We start from the raw sequence: 16,865 nt of genomic DNA, 5'->3' as shown, positions 1-16,865 counted from the left end.
GGCAAGAGCGATGGTCTTCTCTTTCCATCTGCCTGTCTCATAGCACTGCCCATGTGGCGGGTACACCCAAGTAATGATTTGGAATCAACCACTGGAATTTCTCTGGGTTGGGCCTCAGAGACTGTTGGGCCTAAGGGAGGCCCTGAAGAGGCTTTCAGATGAGGGATATTCTGTTTACACAAGTGGTTCTTAAGTCAGTGCTAAGGCTCCTTCCCACCCCAAGCAATATGCACTTCCAGTGAGATAATTCCCAGTTCTGTTAGCAGCAGTGAAGCCTGCCCAGCACTAAGGCAAACCTGAAGAGACATCGCTGTTGATCACTGCTTGCAGACCAACAGCTAATTCTGGTTAACGGCCCTGTCAACCCTGAAATGCACTGCTGCCATAAACACACCTTAGAATGGCATAATGTCACTTGGTAATGTCACTGACTTGATCACTTCATTATACTTTTATATCAGGAAGTCCTAGCCTTTTACTCAGTATCATATGTATAGCAGTGTTACTACTGTAGTGGTATTAATTGCTCAGTCGTGTCTGACTCTGCAACCCCATATACTGTAGCCTGCCAGGCTCCTGTCCATGAAATTCTCCAGGTAAGAATATTGGAGTGGGTAGCCATCCCCTTCTCCAGGGGATCTTCCCAACCCTAGGATCAGACCCAGGTCTCCCGCATTGCTGGCGGATTCCTCACCGTCTTGAGCCACCAGGTGTGTATGAGTATGTAATTCATACAAAGATGTGTATATAAAACAGCTACATGTAGCACTATATGGGAAACTGCAGTATGGAATCCCATGGAGAGATTGTTAAATGCAACTTTCAGAGGGAGAGAAGAGCGTTACCAGTCCTGAAGCTAGAAGTGCTAAGTCAGTGAGAATCACCCATAAAGGGGACATAGCCTGTGGCTACTAAGAGACAATATGGCTAGAGTCACACACTTAGCAGGAAGCTCACTGGAGAACTCATCTAGTGGGACCTTCATAGTCCAAACTGTAACTCGGATGTAAGTTTGCCAAAATAGGACAGCACCCTGACTGCTAAGGACTTTTTAAGTGAATTCACTATGGTCTATTTGGAGACATCCCTGGATGTCTACATAGACATTCTTGCAGGCGGGTGTGTGGTAATCAGCCAAGCAATCCTTTAGGTGTATATTCCTGCCACAGTCTGGAGATGACAGTTCACAGGGCATTTCCACTTGGACACAGACATCCAAATCACAGCACTGACTTGGCAGCCATGTCCAAAAAAAGCAACTAGTTGAAATAACTAAAAAATTTTAAAACTTAGATTAAAAAAGTAACTCAGTTGTCTCTAGAAATGTGGAGACACATTTAAAAACCTTAATGTTGACCATGAAATTATTGATGCAAGACACAGCAACTGCTCCTGCAGAGGATATCAAACTGCCAAACCATGTGCTCCACCATCCCCCCAAACCTTGGCTTGGCCTGGACGCCGCCTGACCAGGCAGCTTACCCCACTGTAGAGAGCAGAGCATCTACCTCTCCTTATTTCAGATACTGAGTGCTGGTCTCAGCCTTCAACAATTCAGATTTTAGTGAAGAAAAAAAGGTTTCAGTGCTTTTGATAATCATATTGGTGGTAGTACTGTTATTCTAATTCATCATCCCATGTGTCTTTAACAATTAAGGGTTCTCAGCATAAAATACTAAATACAGAGCTGATCGGCGGACACATGCATACCTGTGGCTGATTCATGAATTTAAAAAAAATACAAAGCTGACTAAAAGCCCTGTAGTCTGGACTGCATGTATTAATATGAACTCATGAGGCATTTTTATCTTGAGAAGTTTTAAAGGGAAAGAAGTAAGCACTTATCCTGCTATGTGAAGTATATGACTATAAAAACAGTTTTCCAACAAGTAATGAAAAAGTGATTAAAATTTCATCTTTTACAACCTAATGAATTAATGGATCAATGAGGAGACAATCAGACATTCAATTCCTAAAACCACTACTGACAGTCTCTACAAAGGGATCAAGCCTTCAGATGCAGCCACCCACCTGCAGGACACAGAACAGGGGCGTGCTGACTGCAAGACACTACCAGCCAAACAAGCCTGTAAGTTTCCTTAAGTGAGATGGCGGGGAACTCCAGGAATAAAACAGACATTAAAAACATACCAATTTATTAAAATGGAAGACTAATCAATATTGGTGTTTGGTAATTAAAAGGATAATGGTTATGGGAGTGTGTGTCTGGACTGAACCCATAGTAAGGAGCTTCTGGGATGTTTTGCAAGGTTCTGGGTGTGGCTGCTGGGGTGTCTGCCTCTGGAATAATATGTTATGCGAAATGTGTATTGGGTTTCCTGTGTGTGCTGCATTTTACAACTGTAACTTTAAGAGTTCAGTCAAGTGACTGGAAACAAATATATCAACAATAATTTTGAAGTATTCTGAAAAATACCATTAATAAGAAACTATAAAATACTTAGGAATTAACTTTTATGAAATGTAAAAGCCCTAAATAAAAAAATTATGAAACTTTACTGAAGAACCTAAGAGAAGACCTACATGTGAGGAGACAATTCTTTCTTGGATAGAAGGAGATACTATTGGAATGATGTCTTTCGGATGAATTCATACATTACTGACATCACTAATGACTTCTTCTGGACTATAATCTGGTATGGGTCTATTAAAACCTAGGATGTATAACTTCTTTAATACAGTGACTCCTAGGAATGTTGTTACAGAAACACCTGTACTCACCACAAGTACACATAAAAGGACGTTTCCTGCTGCACTGTTTATAATAGTGAAACACCACAGATAACATAAATGATTGTAATTCAGGAGATGGTTAAATACATAAAGGTATGTAAGAGATGATATGACACCATTGAGTTCCATGTCATGGAAGTATGTCTGTCATGCAAATATGTGTATGATATAGTGACTACAAAAAAGAGGCTATAAAATCAAACATGTGCTTTACTGTATTCTCCAAATATGGAGAAAACCACCCCCAAGGGAAAGAATTGAACAGAAGACAGCTGAGGAGACACCAGTCTGTAGTTAACCAGGGAAAACAGAAGGGAGAGGAAGGAAGAAACTCACCTTTCTAATTATATACCTCTGAGCTGCTGAAAAATAATTTACAATTAAAAAGAAAATCACACACATCACATATGATGAAACCCCAGAACTTATACATGTTAACCTGATATTTATGAGCACAACAGACACCCATCCATTAGTCTATTGGACTACCCCAGTTCTAACCATGAAGGCCTTTGGCTTAGAACCCATGTTTGCCACTTACCTGCTCTATAACCTGGGGCAGATCCCCAGGTGGGACCTAGCTTGCCTGCCTTGTATAAAAGCAACAAAACCTGATTATAGGTTTCTGAGAATTAAGGTATGTGGGAAATAGAAGGTGCTCAATATATAGGATGTAAGAAACACATTTTGTGAGCAACTGTAAATTTTCACAGTTCTGCTATTTTCACTGCAACAATGAAATGTTGACTGAAGCAAGTAAGCAAACACACTGAAATGGTTTCAGGCATTGTATCTAAAATACAATCTTTTTAACAGTATGATCACATGAATCTTACAAAGTTTCATTTACAACATCAATCTAACACTTTTATAAACAGCATTTATTGTACAGAGTACTCTGAAGGAAGAAAAATATGTACACCATTTGTTTTCATTAATACATTTCTATTCTGTCCTGCAATACTGAAAAGGCGGAATGTGTCTGGCACAAAAATAACCCTCAGGAGTTACAAATTAGAAAACAACACTTTTAAAAAAGAGTTTTACTTTTCTGGTAGAAATATAAAACTGTGGTTTATGGGGAAGAAATTAAACAAAATAAAGTCCAATCAATTGTTGAGGTGGCTTTAACACTTAGTTTTGTCCCTTAAACCAACTTGTCAACAGCATTAAGTGTTTAAAATCTAAATATAAATAACAGGCAGCACTGCCCTATAGCAGCACAGTCTGAGCCACTTACAGGGGTGCTCCGGTGTTCTCTGTGCAGAAACGACACCCCTTCTGGCACCCCATGGGGGCACACGTGGAGGAGCGCCTCACCTGGTGCCGCACCCTACAACCAGACGTCCATCCGCCACCACATGGGCCGTCACAACACCACTGAGTGTACCAAAACTGACTGTTTAAAAAAAAACAAGTGGGTAGGGGAGGCAGGAGTACACAGCAGACATTACGTTGTCTTCCTGAAACCCTTCAGAATAGGGTAGATGTTCTCAAAGGCTTCATAAATTTCTGCTCTGACTTTAGCACCTACGAAGACAAGTAGAGTAGAAAAGAGTCTGAAATGGCATTTCTTAACAAAACCACAAAAGCACAATTCTCTCCATATCCAGTAAGACAGATGCAGGCATTAAAACAGTAACAATAGAATCCCTTGTCACAATCCTATTTTTGTTTTTAAAGTGGTATTTTCTTCATTTGACTTTAAAAAAAATTACCAAAGCAACAATACAGATGACTCCACCTTCCATGCCCATGTGACAGCTCTTGGTCTCTGCACCAGGTCAGAGCCCAGCAGGGCAGCAGTTGAGAGTGACAGGAGTCTTATTCTCTCAATTGCCGCTTTCAAGCAAGCTCTTTTGAATCTTCCTTTGTTGAGGCAAAATGATAATGCTGAGGAAAACCAAAGTTTTAGGCAATGGTACCCAACTTAAACCACCATCTGTTATGCAATCTAATGCTCACCTCCACCCCTCCCCACCAAGGTGATGCTTCAACTGAAGGATCAGCAAGGCTGTGACCTGACTCCTCAGCTCCCCGCCTCTGGTGGACGTTTCCCATCAGTGTTGGGAAGAGAGAAAAGGGGCAAGGCTTCTCTGCAAGTCACTACTTAAATGTCCCAACACTGTGATATTACTTCTAAGTACTGAGAAAATACCATTCTCGACACTTTCAAAAGTGCAACCACTACTTTCTGTTACAACTTACCTGTTAATACAACTTTTCCAGAAACAAAAATAAGGAGAACAATTCTCGGTTTGATCATTCTGTAGATTAAACCAGGAAATAACTCTGGCTCATAACTAGAAGGAAAATAGCAAAAACAGTTTAAATTGACAGCTGCTCATGCCTTTAGAAAATATGAGGACCTGAACAAGGGAAAGCACCGGGTTAGCCACAAACTAATGATGGGGTGAAGCCCAATTCTGCAAGCAGTATTTGGCCAGTGAGGCTGACCTGTCACTAGCACGTAAAGACCAACTAATTCTGTTTTGAATGAACCTGGATTTCCTGACATAAGAACAAAAGTTTTATAAATATGTTCTGTAGTTTCTGATCTTTATCAAGTTTCATTCTGGACAAGTTTATATCAACTTAAAAGAGCCCAGTAATTATCCATCTATAAGATCTGCCAGTCACACAGTTTATTTTCTAATCATTCACATCTCATCTCCTTAAAGTGAAATACCTTCTAGCTGCCACGTGTGCTCAGGCAATTTAACCAAAGTGACAGAAAAGATACCGGTTGGAGACTGAACCTTGCCCCGTGTTATCTGACTAAATGCACTATTGGTATAGTTTTGTTCTAATCCTAGTAATCTCATTTTGTTAGATTGAAAACAGGATGTATGACTGTGTTTAACTTACTGGAAAATTCAAGGCAGGCTTCTCTGAGGAAGGGAGATGCTGGGATGCATACATGAAATGCCAGTGGGAGTTTCTTAGGTAAAAAGTGACAGAAGAGTGTGCCAGGGATAAAAGTGGGATGTGCAAGGGCCCTGGTGCAAGAGGGGCATGATAAGCCATGGGGCTACTGTGAGCAGAGAGGCTGGAGAGGTGGTCAAGGACCACCTGCCTTTGAAGTCTTCTTCAGGAAGCAGAACAAAAGACTCAAACAACTGGGGGAAAAATCGATACAAGAGGTTGTGTGTTTTATTTATTCATTTAAAATGCATTTATTGAGCAATAAAATGATGAAACATACAGAAGGGAATCAACTTCATGCCAGTAAAGGGGAGTTTTGGGTGTCACTGAGTTAAAAGACAGAGAAGTAGGAGGCTGGTGAGAATAGTAGGTATTACCAAAGAAATCAGGAAGACACTTCAACAACACACCTATCAGTATATCATTTGTTCTTACATACTAATTATTTTGCTTAAGTTTTATCATGAACAATGTTTAAATAGATTATAAATTAAAATTGTTGCCAAAAGCAACCACCATGTATTTCAGACTTACCTACTGAACTGTTGGTGGGTAAGCACAAGGCCTTCTAACCTTATAGGGAACTTCACATCACAGCTCCCCACCATGTTCTGAATCTTGAAGTCCAAGAACTTAGCTGGAAAACCCAATTTCTGTACCACTCTGGCATATTTTCTTGCTGCTAGTCTAGACTGTTCTTCACTAGGAAAGAAAAAGTGAGCTATTCATACTCAAAGACAGCTAACACAATTATTTAGATGAGTAACTTTCCCACGTCCTTGACAGAAAACTGTAGGCCTACCAAAATGAATACCTTTCAATTCACCAAATTATTGATAGCCCCAGATTTCATGGATATGAAGTATAATATCAGCATCACCATTATCATTAATATTGCTGTATTTAAGCCCACAAACTTCTACTGAGATAAAAACCAACAAGCGTCATTTTGATAGGAAAATACTGATGAGATTTATACTCAAAGAATGCATACATGAATTCCTCTTTTATGTCATGTCTTTTCTTTATCCATTCCTAGAACTTATTTGTTGGATAAAATATGACTTAGCAATGCAGGGCTTATGTAACAAAAGCAGAATGAAAGCAGTAACATCACTGTTGACAAAAGGCTCTCAAGTGCAGGGTCACGAATGACAAACATCTGGCATGCACACATGCTGAACTGCACAGAAATAACATCAGAACACACATCCTAAACTAATGCCTATTTTCAAGAAAATGAAGCTACCACTGTCTAAGGTGATGAGAATCAACTACTTTAATAAGAAAGCAACAACACTGTATTAAAGTAGTAGCCTAACATCTAGATAGCATGACACAGCCATTTCTCCGTAACACGCAGACCAGGACAATGAACTCCTTTAAACCCACCTCTTGGCTCCTGTGCACACCATCTTCCCAGAACTGAATATCAGTGCAGTGGTCCGGGGCTCTCTTATTCTCATGATTACAGCAGCGAAACGCTAAAACAGCCAGGGACAACAGTTAATGAGATCAGACTGCTGACTTCCATCAGGAGAACTACACAACAACAAAGAACAACCCAAATAACGAGAAGGAACTGGTACTGAGACAGTTATAACACCTGTCATGTGTTTCCTTATAGGACTCCCTTCCATCGCCACGTGGCACACACGCTTTTGCATAGGAAACAAACATGTAAACTGTGATGAGAGAGGCAGCTGGATCGAGATTTTTGTATTCTGTCATGCACATCCCAACAACTGCAGATAAATAATATTTGCAAAACTTTAACTATAAATTTTGTTTTATTAATGATTTTTTAGGCAAATCAACTTACAAACCTTTCCACCTCCAGAAGGAATAAATCAGATTACAAGCATATCAACACACAGTGAAGTCCCCGATCCCGTAGACTTTTAGAAACTGCTCTGATATACTGGCATTTATATAAATGCAATGGCCTCTCTAAAAAATGTAGTATCTGCTACCTAATTACACACAAAAAAATTCACATATTTCTTTTTTTTTTTTACATATTTCTAATGAAGATGACTCTGACAAGTTAGACAGCTTTAACAATTTTAATTTAAAAACTACCGTCTGTCTTCCTTCTAACTTTACCACCATGTAAAAATGCTAGCATTATATTCTAGTCTATACAAGTCCCAGGAAATGTCTAATTATTTTGCATTTCCTAAATTCCTTCTATAATTTTTTACATTTCCTAAATTCCTTTAACCAGTTTTACTGGTTGGATAACTACCATCATTTCATTAGGAAAAAAATATGTAAAATTATGTATTCAACTTAATAAAATTATGATAGACAAAAGGTTAATTCTTATAAGGCTACACTCATATGGATTTGCCATGTACATTAGGCTGCTATCTTAAAATCTGAAAATTTGTAGCTATTTTCTTCTTAATCTTTTTATTATTAAAAAAAGACTGGGCAGTTATACAAAGGTAGAAAAATAAATTAAACTTCCTTGTGCTTATTATCCAACTTTAACAATTACTAGTTTTTGGCTAATCTTGTCTCATGCATATGCCCCTTTCCCAATTCTCCAATTGGATTATTCTGAAGTAAATTCCAAGTAGCCTGGCATTCTATTCTACATAGTTTTCAAAACATAAATGGGATCACACTACATATTTTGTTCAGTAACTTCACATGATCCCCTTACAATAAGTATATTAAACTTCATCCTGTGGATTGCTATATTCTTACATTCTCTTACTTGGCAGTTATTCAATAAACATGCTACATATTTTGCTTCAAATTCTTGTTTTGTTGGTGTCAACAAACAAACACAACATATTCTTTTTAACCTAGAGACCTGTGGAAGAAAATTCTGTTATCACTATGGTTTGATACATTACAATTGTTCTGACCTTGGGATTATATTCAGCATTTCGGGCACGAAGTGCAATGGTCTTTAGGTCAAGTTTACAACCAAGATTCACTGTGGATACAATATTTCTGTAAGAAATTGGAAAAGAAAGCATGATTATTTACTGTTAATTATCTAAAAAACACAATCTTTCCTAATTTTTTTAAATTAAACAAATTTTTAATTGCTGACATTAAGTGTTTAAACAAGCACCAAACACCATGCCAGCATAATACACAGATAACCTCACTTAGTACTTACAATACACTATGAAGTAATAACTATTAATACTGCCATCTTCAGATGAAGAAACTGCTCTGTATACACATGGCTCCTAAATGAGGTATGACTTTCTCACTTCTTTCAAAATAAGTATCTCGGACAAACAAAAATTCAATTATCTCTGACAAAGGAAGGAAACCTGCCTTTTCCTCCGATTAACTGTAAGTAGATCAAGAAAACCAGACTTTGATATTTATTATGTAGGTCCAATGAACTCTTTTGCCTTTCTCTTCTCCTCTCTTTGGGGGCCCCCACCCTGCCCTCTGCTCCCCCTGATGTCAGGGGGTGACTGATATTCTGGAGCAGCGCCTCCATGACTTTGTGCTGCGGCACCTGCACCTCACAGCATGGCAGGCGGGAGACAAAAACTCCCTTTTCATTTTTTAATATTCTTATACATGTTTTCTTCTAATCAATTTTATATACACAAGTTCATATAACTTTAACTATTTACTTCATAGAATCGGTAGCAACATCTCTACTATCCTTTCTGATTTTATTACTCTGAGTCTTCAGTTTTTGTTAGTCTAACTAAATGTTGATTTTTCTCAAAAAACCAATCTTTTGTTTCACTGATTTTCTCTATGGTTTTCCTTTTCTCTATTTTATCTCTCTCTCCTCTAATCTTCATTATTTCCTTCTTTCTTACAGCTTTGGGTTTAGTTTGCTCTTTTTCTAGTTGTACTGTTATTGCTTTGAAATATTTCTTATTTTTTAATGTGATCATTTACAGATACAAATTTCACCCTTAGTTCAGTATTTGCTGCATCCCAAATATGTTTTGTGCTCCATCAGGCTTCCATTAAGTCTATCAAGCTTCTCTGCCCATGGAATTTTCCAAGCAAGAATATGGGAGTGGGTTGCATTTCTTACTCCACAGGATCTTCCCGACCCAGGGATCCAACCACATCTCTTGCGCCTCTTGCATTGGCAGGCAATTCTTTATACTACTAGCGCCACCTGGGAAGCCCTATATAGTATTTTCATTTTCATTTGTCTTAACTATTTTCTAACTGCCTCTGTGATCTCTGATCCACTGGCTGTTTAAAAATATGTTATTTAATTTCACAATTCTGTGAATTTCTTGGGATGCTTTGTGGAATACCAGAAATATTAAGGTGCTGGCAAGAAATAAACACCCCATCTGAACTGGGTACAAATTACAACTTAAACCAAAGGCGCAAACTTAAATGGGCATAGGAGCCAGGTAACTGTGCAAGACAATAGTGTATGGTGCTTACAAAGGTGAACTAATAAGTGCTTATCTTTCTAAAATCATTAAGATTAAAATTATTTTGTTTTTTTTAACTTGTTTTGGATCAAACAAACACCAAGGGCAAGATTTAGGTCTCTGTATAACAGTCATGATCCATGATTAAACATTACTTATTTCTAAAAATGATTAGGAATAACTTGCATGAAAACTGGGTGATGTATTTACTACAAACAACCCTTCATGTGGTTATAAGCTTCCTAAAGGCAAAAGCTATATACTTCTTAGTGACAGATATGAGGATATCTGTTTTTCAGGGAGGAGAAATTTTCCCTACCTGTCCCCCTACCCCCTTTTCTGTTACATACAGGACCCATTTCACACAGATAGAAAAATCCATTTAGGGCAAGAAGAGCCATCCTCAGCTGGTGGGAAGGATACAACTCTTCAAAGATTTATATGCAGCCCTTATAATAAACAATGAAGAAAAACAAGGACCACTATGAATGATGATGATTCTGTGACTCTGCAATTAATCTTTCCAAAGGCTTAAAATATCACAAGGGAGGGAGACTACATAAGGCTTGATCTGGTTAATCGGCTACAGCGAAATGTCAACAACAATAATGCAATCCAAACTGGACTTCACTGGCCCAAGCATACAAGCACAGCTACCAAATTTCTGAAGATGTCCTGAGAGACCTTTACTGGGGGCACTCACTCGCTAAGATAGCTTTCCTTCCCTTCTCAAGTAAGACAAGGCAAGTTTTGATGCACGATCACCATGAATACCACACAAATAAGCCAATCCATCTGAGAACAAAGAACAGCAGCGAAGTTGCAGAGGGGGTCCCTCCAGGGCAGGGACAGGACACGCAAGGAGAACTCACTGCAGCTGCGGCACGATCCCGGAGCTCTCTGAGGCTGGCGTGGCAGGGGTGATGGGGGTCATGGGGGTCATGGGGGAGGGATACAGGGGAGTGGTGCCCGGCAAGGGTGCAGTCGTAAGAGTCTGTGAGTGGAAGAGCTGTGGCGTCTGGCCCGAGGGCCCCTGGGTTGCCTGCTGGGACGTCGACTGCTGGACGGCTGCCACTGCCGCCTGCTGCTGCTGCTGCTGCTGCTGCTGCTGCTGCTGCTGCTGCTGCCGTTGCTGCTCCTCCAAAATAGACAGGCTGTTGGTGTTCTGAATAGGCTGTGGAGTCAGTCCCGTGCCATAAGGCATCATTGGACTAAAGATAGGGATTCCAGGAGTCATGGCACCCTGTGGACAGTTAGAGAACAATGGGTTAGGCTGGCTGGTTTCAAGTGCCTGCAGAACTTGGCTGGTAGAACTGCAGGTGAGATGTGCAAAGACAGGCACCATCCAAGAACAGATGGGGCTATTAAGCTGTCATCTCACACACATCACTTTCTTCTTCACCGTAGCATAGTAGGTAAGAGCTTAGGATGTGGAAGTAGACCTAGGTGTGAAATTCAACGAATAACACGTGAGAAGTTAGGAAGATGCTTAACCCTTCAGGCTCCAGAGGATAACAATGGTCTAAGACTTTGAAAAAATTGAGGATTTCTATTCTTTGAAAGATACCATTAAAAAAATTAAAAATTAACCCACAGATTAGGAGAAAACATCTACCATACATACATCTGAGAAAGAACTTGTATCCAGAATAAAGGACAATCAAAATGCAATAAAAGATGAACAAACAGACCAATAAAAAATGGGCAAAAGAAGTGAAGGACATTTTACAAATGAAGAAACATAAACAGTTAATAAGCAGTTGACAAAATGCTCAAGATTGTAAGTTAACAGGAAAATGCTTTTACTTTTAGACTCAAGTGAAAACAGAAGTGCTGGTGAGGGTGCGGAGCAATGAGAACTCTCACACGCTGCTGGTGGGACTTGAGAACACGCAGGGTACTTTCTTATAAAGTTAAACACACACTTACAAAATGACCCAGCAATCCCACTCCTAAGTATCTACCCAAGAGAAATAAAAACATAGCAGACATGAAGAATATACACATACAGCACCTTTATTCATAATTGCTTCTACCTAGAAACAGCCCTAATGTCAGCAACTGGAAAACAAACTGTAGTATATCCACACAAGAGAGCCATTTGGCAATAAAAAGGGATGTGCTGATATATGCAAACATTATGCTCGGCTAAGATGACAGGCACACAATAAGCACATACCGACTGGTATGACGCCACCTGCACGATATTCTAGCGTAGACAAAACTATCTCTAAGTCTAGAAAGTGGATCAGCTGTTGCCTGGGGCCAGGGGACTAACTGTAAAGGGGCAGAGGGGGATTTTTAGGCTAACTGAAATGTTCCAGAACTTTCACAGGTGCATACACTTATCAAAACACACATTTAAAATGGGTATTTTTATTTAACAGAAGTTATTTAAAAATTTTAAAAGCAGATATGTTATTTGGAACCTTAAACATAAAAACGAAAAGATAAAGCTACAAAATAATTAGGTTATTTCAGAAATCAAACACTCTATAATCACTCAGACCACTTTCATAAGTGTTTATCAAAAGATTAAGTCTTATAGACAAATATATATTTTAGCTTCCAAACTTCCCAAATTAAATGCTATCACGCCTATTAAAAATCTAAAGGAAATTCTCAATGAAATAAAGAAGACTTAAAAAAATGTAAGTCCATTTTCAACAACAGATGGCTTAATTCCCTTCCTTCCCCTATACAATATCTCTAACAATGCAGATTCTGTCCTATATGCACCCTCCCTCGAGTTGCATTACCTGAGGGGAGGCCAGGCCCTGGGCATAAGGTGGGAGGCTGTTGTTCTGATCCATGATGTTCAACTTCTGGGCAAATCAAAAACCTTTGGACTGGAAATTGCCTCAGCATTCAGTCTTTTCCTAGAGCATCCCCAGCACACGCTTCTTGGTGACTTCCTCAGCTCTATGGGTTATCTTCGTGCACACCAAGGAACAGTGACGTTGCTTTGAAAAGACCTGAAGTTTAATGTAAGAACACAGGTAAGCCATACAGCCTCATAAAGCCGTTTCATGGTTATGCAAAAACAAATTTAAAAACCCAGTCAAGCTATTCTGGAATCCATTTCCTTTTACCTCACAAAGCTGAAATCTTATTCCTTCCATGTTTTTCATGACTGTGTGCAAAATAGTCAACAGGACAAAAACTGTTTTTTTATGTGTTCAATTTATAGTCTTATAATGTTAAATGTTAAGGTACATAACCAGCATTCAAAACTTTTGGGGGAAAAATATCCAAGGGAAATGAATTCCTAAGGAAACTGTCATACCCGAGTAGAAATTATTATGCACTGTATACATGGTACTATTAGGCTGAATTTAAGTTTTTAAATATTTCATTCAGTTTTCTATCCTCTATAATGTCTTGGGCATTAAGTTTAATAAATTTTGAATTGTATCCAATACACTTTAGCGTGATCATTTATTGAGAAACTACCTTAAATAACATACTGTGACAGAAGCTGTACCGACATAAAAATAAAACATCATGCTTTTATATATGTAATACCTTTACTTTTTCAGAGCACACGAATACCAATATGCCTGTACCTGGCTTTCCTTAAATCATCTCTTTACCAGCTACACATTTGAAATTCCTTTTAGGTTAAAGAACCCAGTGACTAATGAAAGACCTTCTATTCAGTTTAGCTCATATGGACTCCTATTGTGCTCAAGGTTGCTGTGACAACTGACTGATTCAAACAGGACTGATTAATACCTTAAGAACAGCATCCAGTTATAACACAGTAAGCACAGGATAAATGTCAGCTATTACTATTAGATTTCAGTCTAAATGTTACCAATCTAGTAAGATATTCTCACACAGAACATATAAATCTTAAAGTTACAAATTATATGTCAAAGATGCACATGTACCTCAAGCACGTACTTGTATAAAAAAGCACTCAGAATCTGGCAGTGACTCTGAAGACAAAGGACTCCGAAGACTATATATCCTACATACCCATCAGTGGAAAGCAGACCAAACACAGAGAAAGCTGCTTCCGAAAACAGACATATAAGAAAATTACACTCTTTTGGACACTGTTATTCTATTACAACAACAGAGTGCTGCAAATATAAAAATTAAGAGGAGATATATAGATATAGATATAGATATAGTCCTTGGCATCAAAGAGTTCAATTTGTATAGGATATGCAAGTAATCACTGCAAAACTTAAGTGTTATAAGAGCAGATACATACTATGCTAAGCCCCTTGAGTGAAGAAACCAGGAATATATGTTTTTGCAATCTCTATACTTAGTACAGTGTCTGACATATAATATGTTGATGATGAATGAATGCATGCTTTCCTTTAGTAGCTAGGTCATGTCCAACTCTCTTGCAACCACATGGACTATATAGTCCACCAAGCTTCTCTGTCCATGGGATCTTCCAGGCAAGAATACTGGACTGGGTTGCCACTTCCTTCTCCAGAGGATCTTCCCAACCCAGGTATTGAATTGGTGCCTCCTGCAACTGCAGGTGGATTCCTTACTACTGAGCCACCCGGGAGGCCCCAAATGAATGCATACATGCTAGAGAAAAGAAAGGCAATGTTAACTGCCAAGTGTTCAGAAGAGTATGTTTATAAAGCAAGGAATATCTAACTTGGGTCTAGCAAGGTGAGTAGGAATTTACATTCAGCATTTCAGGTAGAAGGTCAAGCACAAAGAAACAAAAATTGAAAGAGCATGCAAGCAACAAACTAAGCATGACTGCATGGAATGTTCCTGCAGGGGATGAGACAGCAAATGTAAGTGGGGTCACGTTATATCACATAAGCAATACAAGCAGTGACAAGGTTTGGAAGTGCACCATGAGTATATCTACTGTGGCAAGAGTATGAACGAACTCTAAGAGAGAAAACTGGAGGCTGGAAGTTCGGTTTAAGAGTCACTGCTATGGTTAAGGCAAGAGATAATGAGGGCAGGATTGAAACCACTCATTTATACTAACAGATTGATCCAGAAACTGGTGGCTCCTGACTCCGTTCTGCAAACTAAAACTAGAGAAAAAATCTGAGGAAGTTGTTGAGGCCTAATGTTACCATTGTTTAGAGCTCATCTCTAATTCGAAGTGATGGTACTGACCATTTTTCCTCCCCTGTGTCCTTAAAGCCGCACAGTTATTACTGCACTAACTTATCCCCAGAAAAGAGAGTTGTTTGCAGCATCTCCTCATCATTTGGTAACTGAAGCGTCAAATTTTATATTTTGGGGAGATAATCACTGATAAGGGAAAAGAATCAATAAATTCTGCATAGTCTCCTCATGTCTGCGAGGAGATTATTCTCAATCAAGAATAATCTTTTCAGAGACGCCTACCTAAGTATTACATGCGAAAACCACACTGTCCAGGGCCTAGACAGGGACACCTTTGTATTTGTGTATTATGCTCTAACGTGCCTGAAGTCTCCGGCCTCTGAAAAAACGTTAAAAAGGCTCAAGCTCAACTTTATTATAAAACTACCCCTGTTGGTAGCAAACCAGGTGAGCACAGGCCAGGGTGAATATGCCTTTCAATAAAGAGAATTAAGGGATAGCAGGGTCCTGGATGAGCGGGACTGTGTTGCCTCAGGCCCCACCAGCACCCTGCGCCCGCGCTCGTACCGGGAAGCCGCTCTCGAACCACCGCAGAGACCGCCGGGCGGGAGCCACGGCCGGGACAGGCCGAAGGGGCGGCAGCACGAGCCAGAGGAACGGCCCCCGCGGTCTCCGGATCCATTCCGTGCCTCTCCGCTCCACCACCCCCAGGAAGTCGTTGCAGTGACCACTCTGCAGTAATTCTCAGAGAGAAGCTAACAGGGTGGTTACCTGGAGTCACTGCAGAGACGACTACCGGCCGGAGAAAACGAAGTTCTGCACCCAGCGGCCCAGGCGCCCGCCACGGCGACCCTTCCCGATCCCACAGGACTCCGGGCGCGCGTTGATAACGTCACTTCCGCCAGTTTCACCCTCTACTTTAGCAACCTGCCCACGAGGGGCGCCGGCGGTGGTTAAGTGTGGGCGCCGTGTGACTTCCTCTGACTCCCTTGGATACTCGACTTTAGAGAAACAAGAGGCGGGGCGGAGCGCTTCTGGCTTCCGGGAGAGGCCGCCCTGCCAGAAAATGTTGATTGGTCGCTGCTGGATGTAGACAAGATATTGATTTTTAAATATTTACTGTTTAAACCAGCTAGCGGTGTGACATTGAGCAAGTTACCAGACCGCTCCACCTCAGGTTCTTCGTGTATAGGATGGAATGGTAATAGGGCTTGTCCTCTAAGAACAGTGTGAGAAGAATTAAGGAAATGCATGAACAGTGCCTGGTGCGCGGTAAGCGGTGTTCGCTATTCTCAAACATGTGGAATGATTTAAAAAAGAAAAAACCAGATGGCGTGCTGCCATCTTATGTAGTCTTTTCACATTTGTCACAAGAACTATAGGTAAAGTTAGATCCCAGAGGACCTCTCCGATGGTTCAGTTCAGTTCAGTCGCTCAGTCGTGTCAGACTCTTTGTGACTCCCTGGACTGCAGCACGCCCGGCTTTCCGGTCCATCACCAACTCCCAGAACTTGCTCAGACTCACATTCATCGAGTCGGTGATGCCAACCAACCATCTCATCCTCAGTCGTCCCGTACTCCTCCTGCCTTCAATCTTTCCCAGCATCAGAGTCTTTTCCAATGAGTCAGTTCTTTGCATCAGGGGGCCAAAGGATTGGAGCTTCAGCATCAGTCATTCCAATGAATATTCAGGACTGATTTCCTTTAGGATTGACAGGTTTAAGCTCCTTG

The 16,865-nt window shown here is 40.2% G+C and overlaps 1 protein-coding gene across 2 annotated transcripts; it reads right to left on the bottom strand.

Annotated features, from left to right (window-relative positions):
- Positions 1–3,614: 3,614 nt before the first annotated feature.
- On the bottom strand, positions 3,615–16,094 carry LOC122684145 (TATA-box binding protein). Of its 2 annotated transcripts, none has more exons than XM_043888040.1 (8): positions 15,906–16,094; positions 12,830–13,045; positions 10,943–11,313; positions 8,559–8,646; positions 7,072–7,163; positions 6,214–6,381; positions 4,963–5,057; positions 3,615–4,284 (listed from the first exon to the last, which is right to left on the bottom strand). In XM_043888040.1, the coding sequence occupies exons 2-8, from the start codon at positions 12,881–12,883 to the stop codon at positions 4,205–4,207; spliced, it is 948 nt and encodes a 315-aa protein (XP_043743975.1). In that variant the 5' UTR covers positions 12,884–13,045; positions 15,906–16,094; the 3' UTR covers positions 3,615–4,204. The 2 variants fall into 2 exon arrangements, with proteins under 2 accessions (XP_043743975.1, XP_043743977.1); XM_043888042.1 differs by lacking the exon at positions 15,906–16,094 and adding an exon at positions 15,702–15,877.
- Between the last annotated feature and the right edge of the window lie 771 nt (positions 16,095–16,865).

The sequence above is a fragment of the Cervus elaphus genome, chromosome 26 (assembly GCF_910594005.1).
Source record: "Cervus elaphus chromosome 26, mCerEla1.1, whole genome shotgun sequence".
NCBI lineage: Eukaryota > Metazoa > Chordata > Mammalia > Artiodactyla > Cervidae > Cervus > Cervus elaphus.
Note: the sequence above shows the minus strand (reverse complement) of the source record. Positions and strands in the feature narration are given on the sequence as shown.